Here is a 13,505-nt window from a genome sequence, read left to right on the forward strand (position 1 = left end):
TGAATATGGGGAAATGAGTTAACCCGTGCAGCTCAGCAATCGGAGGTATCACCCTCTGCAGGCATCACTGCTCTGGCCCATGCGCCTTCGTCGGGTGTGCAGGTCTCAAAGCACTTCGTTGGGTTTGGTGAGGTTTGGCACCTGAGAGTTGGTGTGCCTGACCTCACCTCTGCATAGGCAACGAGGGAGTAAAGTTTAAGTCAATTTTAAGCCCTGGGTCAATTTGAAATGTAACAGTTATTCTCAAATAACTTTACATCCAGGTTGGAGAGAATGATTAAGATAATAATTGATGCAAAGTGTTTATCTTCTTGAGTTAATTTTTTAACTTCCTTTAAAATTTAATTGAGAAATTAAACCTGCTAAGAATTTCAGAGTGTAAAGAATTGCTCCCGCTCCCTTCCACTCGAAAAAGGAAGGGTGTGGATTATATCAAAGAAGAACAATGCAAATGAGGTATGTAAGCTGGTGACCTTAAAACTCTTCTACTTCTTAATACAAATAGTATTATCATATGAGAGTACTCTTGTACTTTTTATTACAGACACTGACTCATACAGGAAGGTACTTGCGTACAGACAGTCAGTTTCAGGTTGTTACTCGTCTATTATTTTTCTGTTGAAAAAAGTGTTTGTTGGTGTCTTGCGTGGAACCAGCTGAGAATTGACTGCAGTGTGAGTTAAAGTTTTAAACTTTTGTGTCTTTTTGAGTGCCGGCAATATTAGACAGTTATTGTTAAGAAGCGCTGCAGCAGCAGTTGCAGGGGAAGGCTGTTATCATGATATTTATCCTATGTATGTTGATGGTTCCTGCTGAGAGATCCTGAAAAATGATACACTTGGACATTTAAAGAAAACAGTTCTGTAATTACGTTAGCATCAGCCCATTCATTTTATGCACAGAAGTTTAGCGTCATGATTTATGATCTATAAATTCCTGTGTTTAAGCTTGTCATTCTTGGATTTTTTTTCTGATTCAAGTAGATCTCTTCAGTATGTCACTCCAGCCTTAGTGTTCTTATGCTGCAGCATTTCTCCAAACAAAACCCAACAGCTTCTGCCTTGATTGTGTTAAACAGATCAGGAAACAAAATCACGTGCTCTCAGCGTGTGTCTGTATGTCCCCTTATTTTTGGTTTTTTTTGGGGTTTTTTTTTTTCACTTTGCTGTAAAATTACACAGCCCTAGCTGGAACGTTACATAAATTGAACTGTGTTTCTTCTATGTACTTGCTGTATATTGAATTCATGACCAAATAGGACAAGCACAGTAATTATACTAAAATGATATCAAGCTCTTTTGGCTATAGAATTGCATCTGTGTATTGGTCTGCTGCTTAAATGTTTCCCCATTTTTAGTTAGTCATTTTGACATGAGCTTGAAAAAAAAACAGAAAAATGAAACCCAGGGTTCTCCCAACAGAATGAAGTTTCAGGTTGATTTTGCTCCTGATAAATGCTCAAATTTATGTTCTCTTTAAAGGGAAGAGCACCAACAAAATGCAGCGAGTTGAAAAATGTCCAGTAATCAGAAAGTTCTCAACCTGAAAAAAAACCATATAAATATTTTAAGTTTCACATTCTAGAGGCTGGAATGAGGAATAAGTGTAGGGAGAAAAAAATCCAATCCTATCGAGAAGACCATCTGCTTTATATTTTAAGGTTGGGTAGCATAACTTTCCTTTTTCTGAAATACTGCCATATACATTGTCATGAGTATAACCTTAGTCAAGTTACATTGGCTAAATGAATAATCTTTTTAACATGTGGAACTAATTTTCTTAGGGTATTTTCCCCTCTCACTCTTTTTTCCTCCCTCTTCTCTGGTCCCTTGAAAAAGAAGACAAAAAATCTGCCGGTTCTTGATTGCATTTTTGGCAGTTACTCAGTTTTCCATAGCTTTCTCTCCTTGCAAATGCCTGAAGTTTTCCAAGGAAACAAGTTTTTAAGAACTGTGCTCTACTTTGACTCTTTTCAGGCAATGTCGTACCTACTTACCATCTCCCCTTCTGAATACGACTCTTGAAACAATCCCAAAGGCTTTTACCTCCCACAGGCTAATGATAGTAGATAAATGCTAACTGTGATGCTTTCTACCATCCAAATTAAGATCAAACCTGAATACCAGTTCTTCTGTTGTCCTCTGTGTTGTACAAAATGTTTTGCTCCAGTGTTGGCCGCAGACCGGGGAGCAGAGATGCGATGGGCCAACTCAGCATGTGGCAGAAGATAGCGGTAGCTTGATTTGTAAATAGTGGATTGATAAGCAGTCTCCATTAAGATAAAAATTGGGATGAGAGATGATGTTTTCTTGCTTAAAACCTTCTCAAATATTGAGGAATGTATGCACCCATGAAGGTGTGTGGGTATGAGCACACAGAGATACACATCTGTAAATGCACGCACACTTGCATCTTTAGTGCCAGGAGGTTCTGTGTTCACTTTGCTTATGGAAAAGCTGTCTAATAGTCTCAGCTTTTTCTCACAATTGATCCCCCCCCCCCCCCCAATTTCTCCTCATTCCAAGTAATCTTGTGTAAATTTTATACGTAAAATAAGCAAAATAATTTAAATGAAGCTGCCAAAGGAGTCTTTCAGATGATGATGTGGTTTAACAACACTCCAGCAACGTAGATAATTGAGCACAGACCAGCTTTTCCCAATAGTGACATCGAAAGCTTCTCTGAGCAAAACATCGACGGTAGGAGATGAGCTGGCCCAGGACAGCAGAATCACAAGCTGTACGAGTCTTTGCATTTCCTCTTTTTTTTTTTTTAACTGAAGATGCTGGTTGTGGTGCCTGCTCTCCGAGGAGAGGCTGGCTGCCTGCACGCTGACCCCCATGAAAGCACCGACCTGAGCTCAGCTTGTGAGCTCTGCATCACGTTTCTCTTTGTCTACCTGTCTGATAAAGATAGCTGTTGCTGCTTGATAAATAATGTAATGAAAAAAGCATTAATTAGTTAAATCCTTCCTGAAAACTTGTTTTTTTCTGAAACCCACAGAAAGAAAAAGGCGTTTGCAGTGTGATGTTGGGATATTCCTTTTAGACGTGTAGCTGCTGCGTCTGTCCCTGGGCTGAGAAGGGTCTCTAATAACGGGGCTGTTGCTGTCATTGCTCTCATCCAACTGGGTTTGCCTTTTGCTGTGCTTTCCTCCAATTTACTTTAGCTTCTTATATGTATATTGTAAATTCTTGGAGAAAAACAAGAAGCATGTCCTTGATCTCATGGGAACCGACTATTTAATGTTTCTCGGTTTTAGAAAATAGTAACAAAACATAACGTGATATGGCTTCACACACTGCAAAAATAAACTCCAGACAGAAGCCACAGGTTTCCCTCAAAACAATCTCACTCGGTGAGTTTCATCGGAAAAAGGATTTGTTATATATGTGTTTGCTCACCACTTTTTAAAGCATTAACCTTTAAAATAAGAAACAGACCCTGGTTAGCCACTTGAAGTTTAAAAAGTATTGCAGCCCTGCTGAGCTAATACTGCATATATTTGACACATGTACATTTTGCTACTGCTGTTTTGTATACTTTTAAAATATTGTTTGGGTTTTTTCATCCTGTCATTACCCAAATATGACAGGTAACAGCAGTCTATGTCCTAAATTTGCTGAAAGTTGGGTTTTGTTTTTTTTTTAAATGTATTGTAGTATAGATGGTAATCCAGCTTTGACATAATTTACAGCTCAGTGGATATTTTACTAATGCTGTATTTGTTTTTCCTGATTCTCTTTGTCTCTAAAAATGTTATTTTTGTCAGTAGGGAGATGGATTCGTATCTCGTCTGGCAAATAAAGTGATGTGCAAATGGTTGACTGCTCTGCGGAGCAGTTGGCGCTTGTGTTTGGTTGGGGACCTCGGAGGTTTGGGGGTGGTGGCTTTTTTTGTTTATTTTCCTGCAGTGCTGACAGTCAAACTGGGGGCTTTTGAAGTATTTTCTCACTGCAGTGCATTGCTGCTGAGTTTATTTTAATCTCAAGGAACTGAGGGAACAACCCAGTTAATATTTTACTTTTTATGCTAAGCTTGGCTTAGTCATCTCCCAGATTTAAAACTGAGTTGCCTTCAGCTTCAAATTATGAATAAAAGTCTCCTAAGCCTTGTTTCGGCACACCACAAAGCTAAACCCCAGCTAGCCCTTATCTCTGGCTTGGTGGGAAACCTGACTCCATCCCACCCGGAGATGCAGGTTCGGGTGCTGTGCCCATTCATCACTGTCAGACCCCACCTGTGGGAGGCATTAGTCGGCGGTGGCCCAAATCTTCCCTGTCCCAGCCCCAAGGACCCCTGCCCTTGGATCATCGCTTCCTGATTTATCTCACTTATCAAATATTTGTCCTGTTGTTCAAAGCTAGAAGTGAGGCAGGCTGCATTTGGTTGCAGTTAAAGTCATTAAAGGATCTATCTAGATACCACAGAAGAATATTGTCTAGGAAGTTGCAGGTGCTTTGACCCAGACAGGTAATTAAAGAGCTTAGGAAAGCAAGAATCTCTAATGTGTTGAAGATGTGTATTTGTGAAATAAACCCCAGCTTTCTCATGACTCCATCCAGGCTGTGGTCATCTTCTGCAGGCTCATAGGGACACATCACTCAGCTCTCTTGAAGCCTCTGTGTCTCAGAGCTGTCATGGATTGCCAGAAATCCTGCAGTGGTCCCTGCAGATACCATGATTTTCTCTTTCTAGGCTTCTGTTTGTGTAGCTGGATGCGAGCGCCGTGTTCAATAAGGCAAGGGGAGGATTAAGAGCACGAGTGATGTGCCAAGCATCGTGTTGCAGGATTCAGGTGTTGCCGGAGGCGCGGGGGCCCCAGGGATGGCGCAGGGCTTTGTGCTCAGCCCCCGCCTGCCCCACGGAGTTTAAATGTGAGTATAAAGCAGCAGGTGATAGATACAGCCAGCCAGACAAGTGTTATTTCTCTCTGAGTGTCTTCAACATTTGAGTAATTTGAAAAGAGAATTACAATTTCACTGACTTTCCAAGTTAGACGTGGCTAAATCTGGAATTAATGTCATTTCTGAAGTTTGCTTTTGGAACAAAGTATGGAAAATGCAGACACTTGAAAACTCCTAAGTTTTGAAGAAGTTTTGAGTTTTATTTACTTCTTAATGTTGTGTTTGGAAACTGATGCTTTGTGGCGGAAATAGCTGAAGTGAATGAAGCAAGGTTTGCTTGCCATGCTGGGTGAGCTGTGGCAGCACAAAGAAAAAGTTGTAACAAAGTGCTGGTTTCTAAACCAAATCTTGAAATTTAATTCAGAGTTTGGATTGGGACAAAAAAATTGCTTTTGCTCCATTTATTTTTTTTTTCAAGTCAAAAAACTGTGTGGAAATCTGCTTGATGAAACCAAGCCGTTGGAGTCGTTGAAGCACTGTGTGCATGTGCAGGTGTACTGCAGGGTTGGAGCACGACTGTGAAAAACAACTGTTCTCAGCCCAGTACCTAAGATAAGTAGTGGACAGCATAGAGCGCATAGTTTTGCCCTCTGCTGTGTGCCACAAGAACAAAGCTCTTGTCTTTTTTAAAGATGTTGGGTTTAAAGGAATTTAAGAATTCTTGAGAAAATGAATCTTTTTCACATAGTTGACCGATGTTCAGCAAGAACCTGAATATTTATAAAGATTATAATAAACTTAAAATAGCTGGTGATAGCAAAATGAGGGGGGGGGCAAACAGAGAAAAAGAAAATAAAATGCTGTTTCAGGGCTTGAGGCGGTGTGTGATGAGGAGGCATTGGGAGCGGTGGCGGGGATGCAGATAGCTCCGTGTCTGGTGGAGCACCAGCTCAACGGGGGGAAAGGCTGGAGGCCGAATCAGCGCAGCAGTTGCAGCCTTCATGTGTTGTGAGAGCGAGTGGTGAAGGGTTATGACAAATAATCCTGGGCGAGCATCTCATTAAACACGTGTGTAATTGTTCCTGTTGGAGTGAACTTAGCCTGCTGCCATCTGCTAAGCAGATTCAATTAAACAATGTGGGGTGGGAAGAATAAGGTACAGATGCTAATGTGCTGTGTAAACTACGATGAGCAAGTTCTCCTAAATATTTAGATTATTTTTGTAAGTTTGTGGAGCTGACTTACTGTTGGTCTGTGAAGTTCCTTTAACTTCATTTGGAGGTTGGCATTTAGCTCTGTTCTTCTACTTGAAGTTAGATCACTTTTTAAGGTAGTGAAATTAGCTTAAATACAACATGGAGAAGTTTTTGGCTTCAGGTGAAATTCTGCATAGGAGTTTTTGAATAGGGAGCAGATATCCTGAGTAATCGGACTGTACCCAGGTAGGGACTGAGCAGTTATTAGCCTCGGGGAGCTCAGTGTGCGACGGCTCGCGTTTTCCTGGGTGGTTTCTCAATCCTTATTTAATTTTTACTGTTGGTTTAGGCTCATTGTCTGTGATGGCAGTTTGACTAACAGGCTCCTGCTACCCTCTCTCTGACACGCACAGTGCTTTTAATTAAAATAGTACAAGATACCATAATGTTTTCAAGAACTTGGTTAAGTTATAAATCAAGCAAAAATAGGTTAAAAACCTAGCCCAGTAGCCAAATAAATTTCTGCTGGCACTGTGACTCTTATATAACCCTGCGTAATGGTCTCTGGCATTATTTTGAAAGTTCATAAACACAGCTACGTGTTAAAGGGGTGGAGGAAGCGGTCAGCTTTGTGTTAAGGACAGAAAGCTCCATTCTCAGTAGCTGACAGTCTATTTCCTTCTCGCTCCTTTTGATGTCTGGAGACTAAATGCTGCATGGAGAGAAAAATTCAATTCATTTAAAACATTTTGCATCAAAATGACATGCTTTAATGTATTTTCTTCTGATGTTTAAATTATCTTTTCATCTCATGAGGGGGGAAAAAAAAAGCCAACATGTTTGTAGTTAAAGTACCCAAGCAGAACTTTAAACAAAGGTCTGGAAGAAGAGGAAGTCTCAATGTACGGGCGGCTTTTAAGAGTAGTGCCTTTTTTTTTTTTTTTTTTTTTTTTCCCCCTCCCCCCGCTCCTTGGCTCTCTGAGACTTGTAAACTGAGGAGTTTTATTGCTGCCCTTCCAAATGCTTCTTTAGAATTAAGAGTTCAGATTTTTGAAATTCCTGAAGTCCTCAGGAGGAAGAGGGATAAGAGAAAGTGATGATCATAAGTGGAGCAGAGCACACCAAAGGGTTTTCCAGGCTGGTTTTGCCAGTTACAGCTGCAGTATAGTCTTACTAGGAGGAAATCAGCTAAACCTGCATCAAGAAAATTCTTGGAGTTATGGACGAATGGTTACACTGGATTTGGATGAAAATTAGACTTCTTTAGTAATTGCAGTTATTACTGCTAATGATTTGGAGTGCTGAGTCCGGCTCATGTTGCTGTAAACATGAGTCTTAGTAATTTCACAACTGTCACGTCAAGGGAGGGATTCAACAGGGTCTTTATGAATCACTGTCCTTCACCAGATGTGGCCATGCCTACAGATGTATTGTCATGTGTTTGACTTAATGCTGATAGACATGGAATCCACTCCATCAGTGAAATCCCAGCTCCCCTTGAGGCTGGAGAAAAATCCCATTGACTTACTTTTTTTATTTTTCATGCCTCTTCCACAATCTAGGAAGGAGTTCACCCTGTGTGTTCTTTCTGCTTATATCACCAATTTTTGCTATATTTGAAGTCATAAGATGTATTTCCCAGTAGTTCACTCTCTTCCCTACACAATGCACAGAAGCTCCAATAAATGTCGCACCGGGTGCAATGTTAAAATGCCTTCTTGGACCACCCGCTCCCGTGGAGCAGCCAGTGCAGCTCCTTTACGATTCACACGGGGTCCCCATGCAGTTGTTTCTGTGGCAGGCACTAACAGCATCTCTCAGGTTTAGGCTGTGTTTTTGTGAAAAGCACAGTGTGTTGCAAACACCCATGTTTGCAAGGAAGTGTTAGCATTTTAATCAGGACCTGCTTGGAAAATTATTTCCCCTTCATATTGGATATGTTGCTTTCGTAGAGGATGTTTGATGTATGGTGGGGAACTGGCCACTTACTTCCTTATGAAATTAGAAGACCCTTCATAAAGTAATGGGCATTTTTTTCTGTTTTCCAATGTATAATGACCTAAATAACCTCAACGTAGCACTATTCTGTTTATTGATAATGAAAAACCAACACTATTCTTGTTTTGCGTGATACTGTTCTCTCAAACCTCTGTTGTGTTACGCAGTCACCACATATTGCTATTAAGACAGAAAGCAAAGGAATATTTTAGGGACACTTGTAGGTTTTCCAGTGGGGATAGCCCCACTGTCCTGAAGGGGAAAGCTGCCACTGAAAATGAGAAATCTTGAAAGAGAAACTTAGGTGTATCAGCCAAACTTTTCAGGAATGCTGTAGGTGTAACCCAAAATCCTTCCAAACTTATTTTTCAGTCTGGAAACAGAGTATTAACAAGGCATTGAGTGTTTTTTCCTCCACGTAACCATTGTAAGTTAGCAGGGATGGCAGTGTGGCTGTCACCTATGGAGGCACTTGCATCCCTTTGGGAACAGATGGGAAGCTTTCCCATGGGAGGACACAGCTCTCACTTCCATCTTCTGATACATCCTTTTTTTGCCATTAGTGAGCTCGATCTGGTTGTGTTCAAAAGCGGGTCTCATTTTTCTCTTTTCCAGATACCAAATATGTCTAAATTCAGCTCACAGCCTTTCGTGTGTTAGTTGGAAACAACAAATACTTTCTAAAACAGTTACGTTGGGTTAAATGTTTAGCACTAGAGAACAGTCATAGTTTGCATGGCAGTAGCTTTCTAACGTGAAATACTTTTTTTAGCACCTTATGTCAGTTTGGTGAATTTACGGATGTTTTGAAAAAAAAACAAAAACCTGTTGTGTTTTCAAAACCAAATCAGCCTCTTCATGCAGATCCACAAACAGTTATACGGAGACATGATTCCCCTTGGGTAAGCCTGACATTAGAGACTCCTCACATGAAACAGTGCTTTTCTGACAACGATTTCCTCACCTGTGCGCCTTTTGGAGCTGCTTTAATGTGATGTTTATGACAAAACGTCTCTTATGCATCCTTTCTGATTTTTCTTGCAGAGGATATTCAACTCCTTTGTGTACACGGAGAAAATATCGAACGGAGAAAGTGAAGTTCAACAGGTGAGTCCAAAAGCTCCTTCCCACCTCCTGCTGCCTGCTGGCAGTGTTACAAAGGCAAGAGTCAGCTTAGAAATTACAGTTCTGTCTGGATTTATTGTGGCCACTACCCTAGCGTCCAGCACATCAGATAACAATAAACGGAATACAATATAAATGGAGATGGGGTGTATGGGCTGATTATGTATTTGAGAGTTTTGCATTGCCATGAAAAGGCTTTCCATCTGCTTTGTGTGGGTCTGTCCCTTAGAAACAAAAGAGCAGAGGCAGAGCTGGGGCCCTCATGTAGTATCTCACATTAATTGACTGGTTTTCATGTTGGAAGTGTCTCTTTTAAAATTGTTTTAATTCAAAGCAAAAACACTAATAGGGTTTATGAATGTGGAAATGGTATCAATTGCTTTGTGTAAATATGGGACAACTACAGCCTGATGCATAACAGTTGTGGTTGAGGGTTTTTTGTAATTTTGTGTGGGCTTTTCTTACGGGAACACATTTGAACATTTAAGTCTTCAATTTAACATTGAGATAATATATCTCAACACATGGGCTGTTTGTATTTTAATACATGCAAACATTTGGAATGTTAATTTTGGATCAATTTTAAAACAGATCAAATAGATTGAGTTTTCTTATTTAAGAAGTTAAGGTACCAATTCTGAACACTAACAACTGCGCCTTCATGCTAAACATGATGAGTTTTGGTATTTAGAAGAGGCAGCCGCTGCCCTGCGTGGGCAGCCTGGGCGTCCAAACAAAGAACCAGCTTTTCCTTCCAGTTTAAGCATGGACTCACTTGCACAACTTTCAGTGAGTAACCTGACCTTCCTAGACCCCTATCAAACCAGTTTTAAGGTTCAGTAAAAACAAAAGTGCCTCAGAGCAGGGCTCTCCCTGGGGAAAAAGGAGTTGCTCTTCAGCCTTGTGGGTAGCCTGATTTGTGCATGAGCTGCTGTTGCTGGTTTCCAAGAGCATTATCAGTACATTGCATGCCGTGTGCATTAAAACTGGTCATGTAATATAAACAAATTAACACTGTAAGTTGTGTTTACTGTAAATACTAAAATTGCCAGACTTTTTTTTTTTCCCCCAAGGAAAAAATCAAAGCAGAGATGGATCAAATGGGATTGTGAATCCCTGCACACTGTATTTAAACTTTGGGAGAGTTTGCATTGGAGAGCGGGGCTCAGCTGCTCTTCTACTTCAGAAGAAATACGGCGGCTTTTGATGGGATTATGGTGAATGTAGAAACTAAATTAATTTGCAGGAAGTGGAATAGTTCAGGAAAAGTTCCACTGGTGATGGGTTTCTCTTAAACCAAAACCAAATCTTTGGTCTAGAAGCTTTGTCCCACACTGGCATTAATTTGAAGTGTGTGACAATGTTAACAGAAAAATTTGATAAATATAAGAGTATGTGATTAATGATCTAGGATTTAAATTGAGACTCTTAGATTGACGTAATACAAATTTTAAGGTGAATCTCTTGTGCGTGTTATAAAAATGACAAGGTTTGTGTTTAGGAAAAAAACAGCAAAGTTCACCTTTGGTACTGCTTGTGTCTGTGTTAGATGTTTGTTTGGTGAGATACAGATGTGTGTGGGAAACAACAGAAGAAACCAGAGCAACACATTAATCCTAGTAAATTACCCTAATTCTGGTATTAATGATTGCTTGACCCTGCAGATAATCATGTCTCAACCATAGTAATAGATGTTACGCTTTACAGCAGTTTTTTCCTAGCTCTGGTTAGTTAGAAGACATTTGATGCAAGTTTTTCCTGAAGCTTGATCATTTTGTGGGAGTCTATCCTACATACTCTATTTCATTGTAGAAATACATTTCTGATTTTTGAACATCACAGTTGAGATCGTCACCTGTAAATCAAGAGTAAAAAAATATGGGGAGGGGTAAATAAGCCAGGAGGACATTCCCTCTTCTGGTTTTGATCCCACTGCCTGTCTTTGTTAGGCCACCTTTCCCACTTTGCTTCTCAAGTGAATTGTGCAGAAGGCTTTCCATGCCTTTAATAATTATCCTTATTCTCTCCTGTGTTTGTTTGGCTTCTGCTTTTCTTTTCTTTTTTCTATTTTTTTCTTCTTTTTTTATTAAGCAGTCACTAGTATGAATGTCATGACATGGGGGCAGCAGATGTGCTGTTAATGTTGGATTAGAACACTTCAATTATTTTTTAAATCTCCTCTCTTCCAAGAAAGACCCCAAATTATTTTTCTTTTTTGACAACGTCTAATTGGAGAACACATAATTAAGAAGTGGTGATATGGAACTGAGTATAACAACATCCTGTTCCCTTCATATAAGTGGTATATATATATTTTTCCCCTATAGGTCCAGATACATATGGCTGTGTATTTGAGTAGTTCATTTTCTATCATTGTTATTAATTTATACAATTCTGATGTGTGTTCCTATTACTAATTTGGGCATACTTTTTTTTGTTGATGTATCAGTGAAATATTGTAAATAATAAAAAAAAAAATTGGATGCCCAAATTACGATCCCATAGAAGAAATTTGCTGCTTGGAAAGGCATCATGCAATTGGTGATGCTAGGGGATTGGTTTATGTGGTGCCCAAGGTCGGATGCGCACAAAAGGTGATGGTTCAGCAGTGCGGACAGGAGATGCATGCCATGCTTGGTGTGATGCGGGAGCCCACCGTCCACCCTCGGGAGGCTTTGGCTTCCCTGTAAGCATGTACAGGTAGGTGCTTGCGTGCAAAGGGACCGTGAAAGGGTAATTGTCGCCCGACTTTAAAAGTTTAAATCTGAAACCATCCCAACATGTTAAAAGAAGGGTTCACCGGCTTTGACATTGCACTAGGCTAACGTTTTTCTCGAGTATTTCTGGGTGGTCTGCACACGGCGAAAGGGCCATGTGGGCTAGATTATATGTATCAGATGGTTTTTGAAAGCCAAAAGTGTTTTCGGGAAACCAAGAAACGGGATTAAAACTTCTTTGAAGTCTCAACTATCGATTCTCCACTTAGGAAACGACACTGCTTGTTTCCTATCCACAGATGTACGTATTCACCCTAAGTAGATATAAATAACTGTCTAAACACTGTAGGTAGTGTGATGAATTCGGAGCTGTCAGAGGAGAAAAATGAGGCCCTGGTGAAGCATAATTACTGTGGTTAAAAGCTCAACAGTGAAGTGGATAGAAGAATAATTGAGCACTTCTGTTTCATTAATAACCAGGTCTTTTAGCCCTAATGAATCACAAGCAATATAACCGGAGTTTTATGAGTAAGAGTAGTACATCGAATGGGGTCGTCTCGAGCAAATGCAAACAAATGTAAGCAAATTAAATCCCCTGTCGCTCATTCCTGTTTTTGTCATTCATTAACATTTTCTTAGCAACTGATACCCGAAGGCAATTAATTACAGTTTTATGTCAGCTAGGATTTTTTTCTGGCAGACCACTGAATTGTTGTGGGGGGTGGTGTTTTGGGTTTTTTTTGTTTTTTTTTTGTTTTTTTTTTTTTTTTTTTTAGACCAAACAGTGTAAATAATGACGTTCAGTTTGTTGAGAAAGTGAAAAACTACAGCTGTTGGCCTTCAGGCCTGACTATTTAATATGCTTGGCTTTCTTCATGCCACACAAGGAGTGGTTTACCTTTTGACGTTAAACTGCTTACACTTTTAAGGTCTACAGTTACAGAATTACTATTGTACGTAACAGATAAAATCTTTCTTGCTTTGAATAGGTTATTAAAAATTGGATGGCGATTGCCAAAAATAACTTGGATTCCTTTCCTGTAAGTTATTTCAATATCAGAGAACTCGCATACAATATGAAAATATAGTGGTGTGAACTAGTGATATAAATAAAGTGGAAGATGGTTAGTTTTATTAGGGGAAATTCTAGATTAGCCGTTTTCAAGGAAGACAGCGTATGTTCAGCGTCCTGCCAGACATATGGTTTCTGTGGTATAGAGAATATGAAACTGGCCTGCAAGGAGGAGAGAAGACGGTGACACTGTCTTGAGCAGGAGCGTCTTTACCAGCTTCACGTAGAAAAGTGGTGATATGTTGAACTCTGGCAGACAGGTTGGAGCACAGCAGCAACAACATCTCTGCAGATAGAAATACATAATCATTTCTCCTATTTCTATCTGTCCATGCATCCTGGGGAAAGAAGTAGTAGCAAATAAAGTAATTAAATTAGTTGAGATAGTCAATTGTAAATATGCATATGTCAGCTGAAAATCACCTCGCTGGAATATTCCTGGGAATATTCACTCCTGTTTGAAGGCTGGGAAGGACAGGGACAGAGGTAGGATTTTAATTTAGAATACGTGAATGCACAAGCAGTGAGATACGCCTTTTGTCATTAGGTT

At 39.9% G+C, this 13,505-nt stretch overlaps 1 protein-coding gene across 1 annotated transcript in view; it reads left to right on the plus strand.

The window, feature by feature from the left end:
* CACHD1 (cache domain containing 1) overlaps positions 1-13,505 on the plus strand; it is a 112,319-nt gene that overhangs the window by 30,053 nt on the left and 68,761 nt on the right. The window contains exon 2 of the mRNA XM_030033683.2: positions 9,086-9,148. Coding sequence (XP_029889543.1) covers positions 9,086-9,148 — 63 coding nt within the window. The remainder of the gene's footprint in view (positions 1-9,085; positions 9,149-13,505) is intronic.

This window comes from Aquila chrysaetos, chromosome 12 (genome assembly GCF_900496995.4).
Source record: "Aquila chrysaetos chrysaetos chromosome 12, bAquChr1.4, whole genome shotgun sequence".
NCBI classification, from domain to species: Eukaryota; Metazoa; Chordata; class Aves; order Accipitriformes; family Accipitridae; genus Aquila; species Aquila chrysaetos.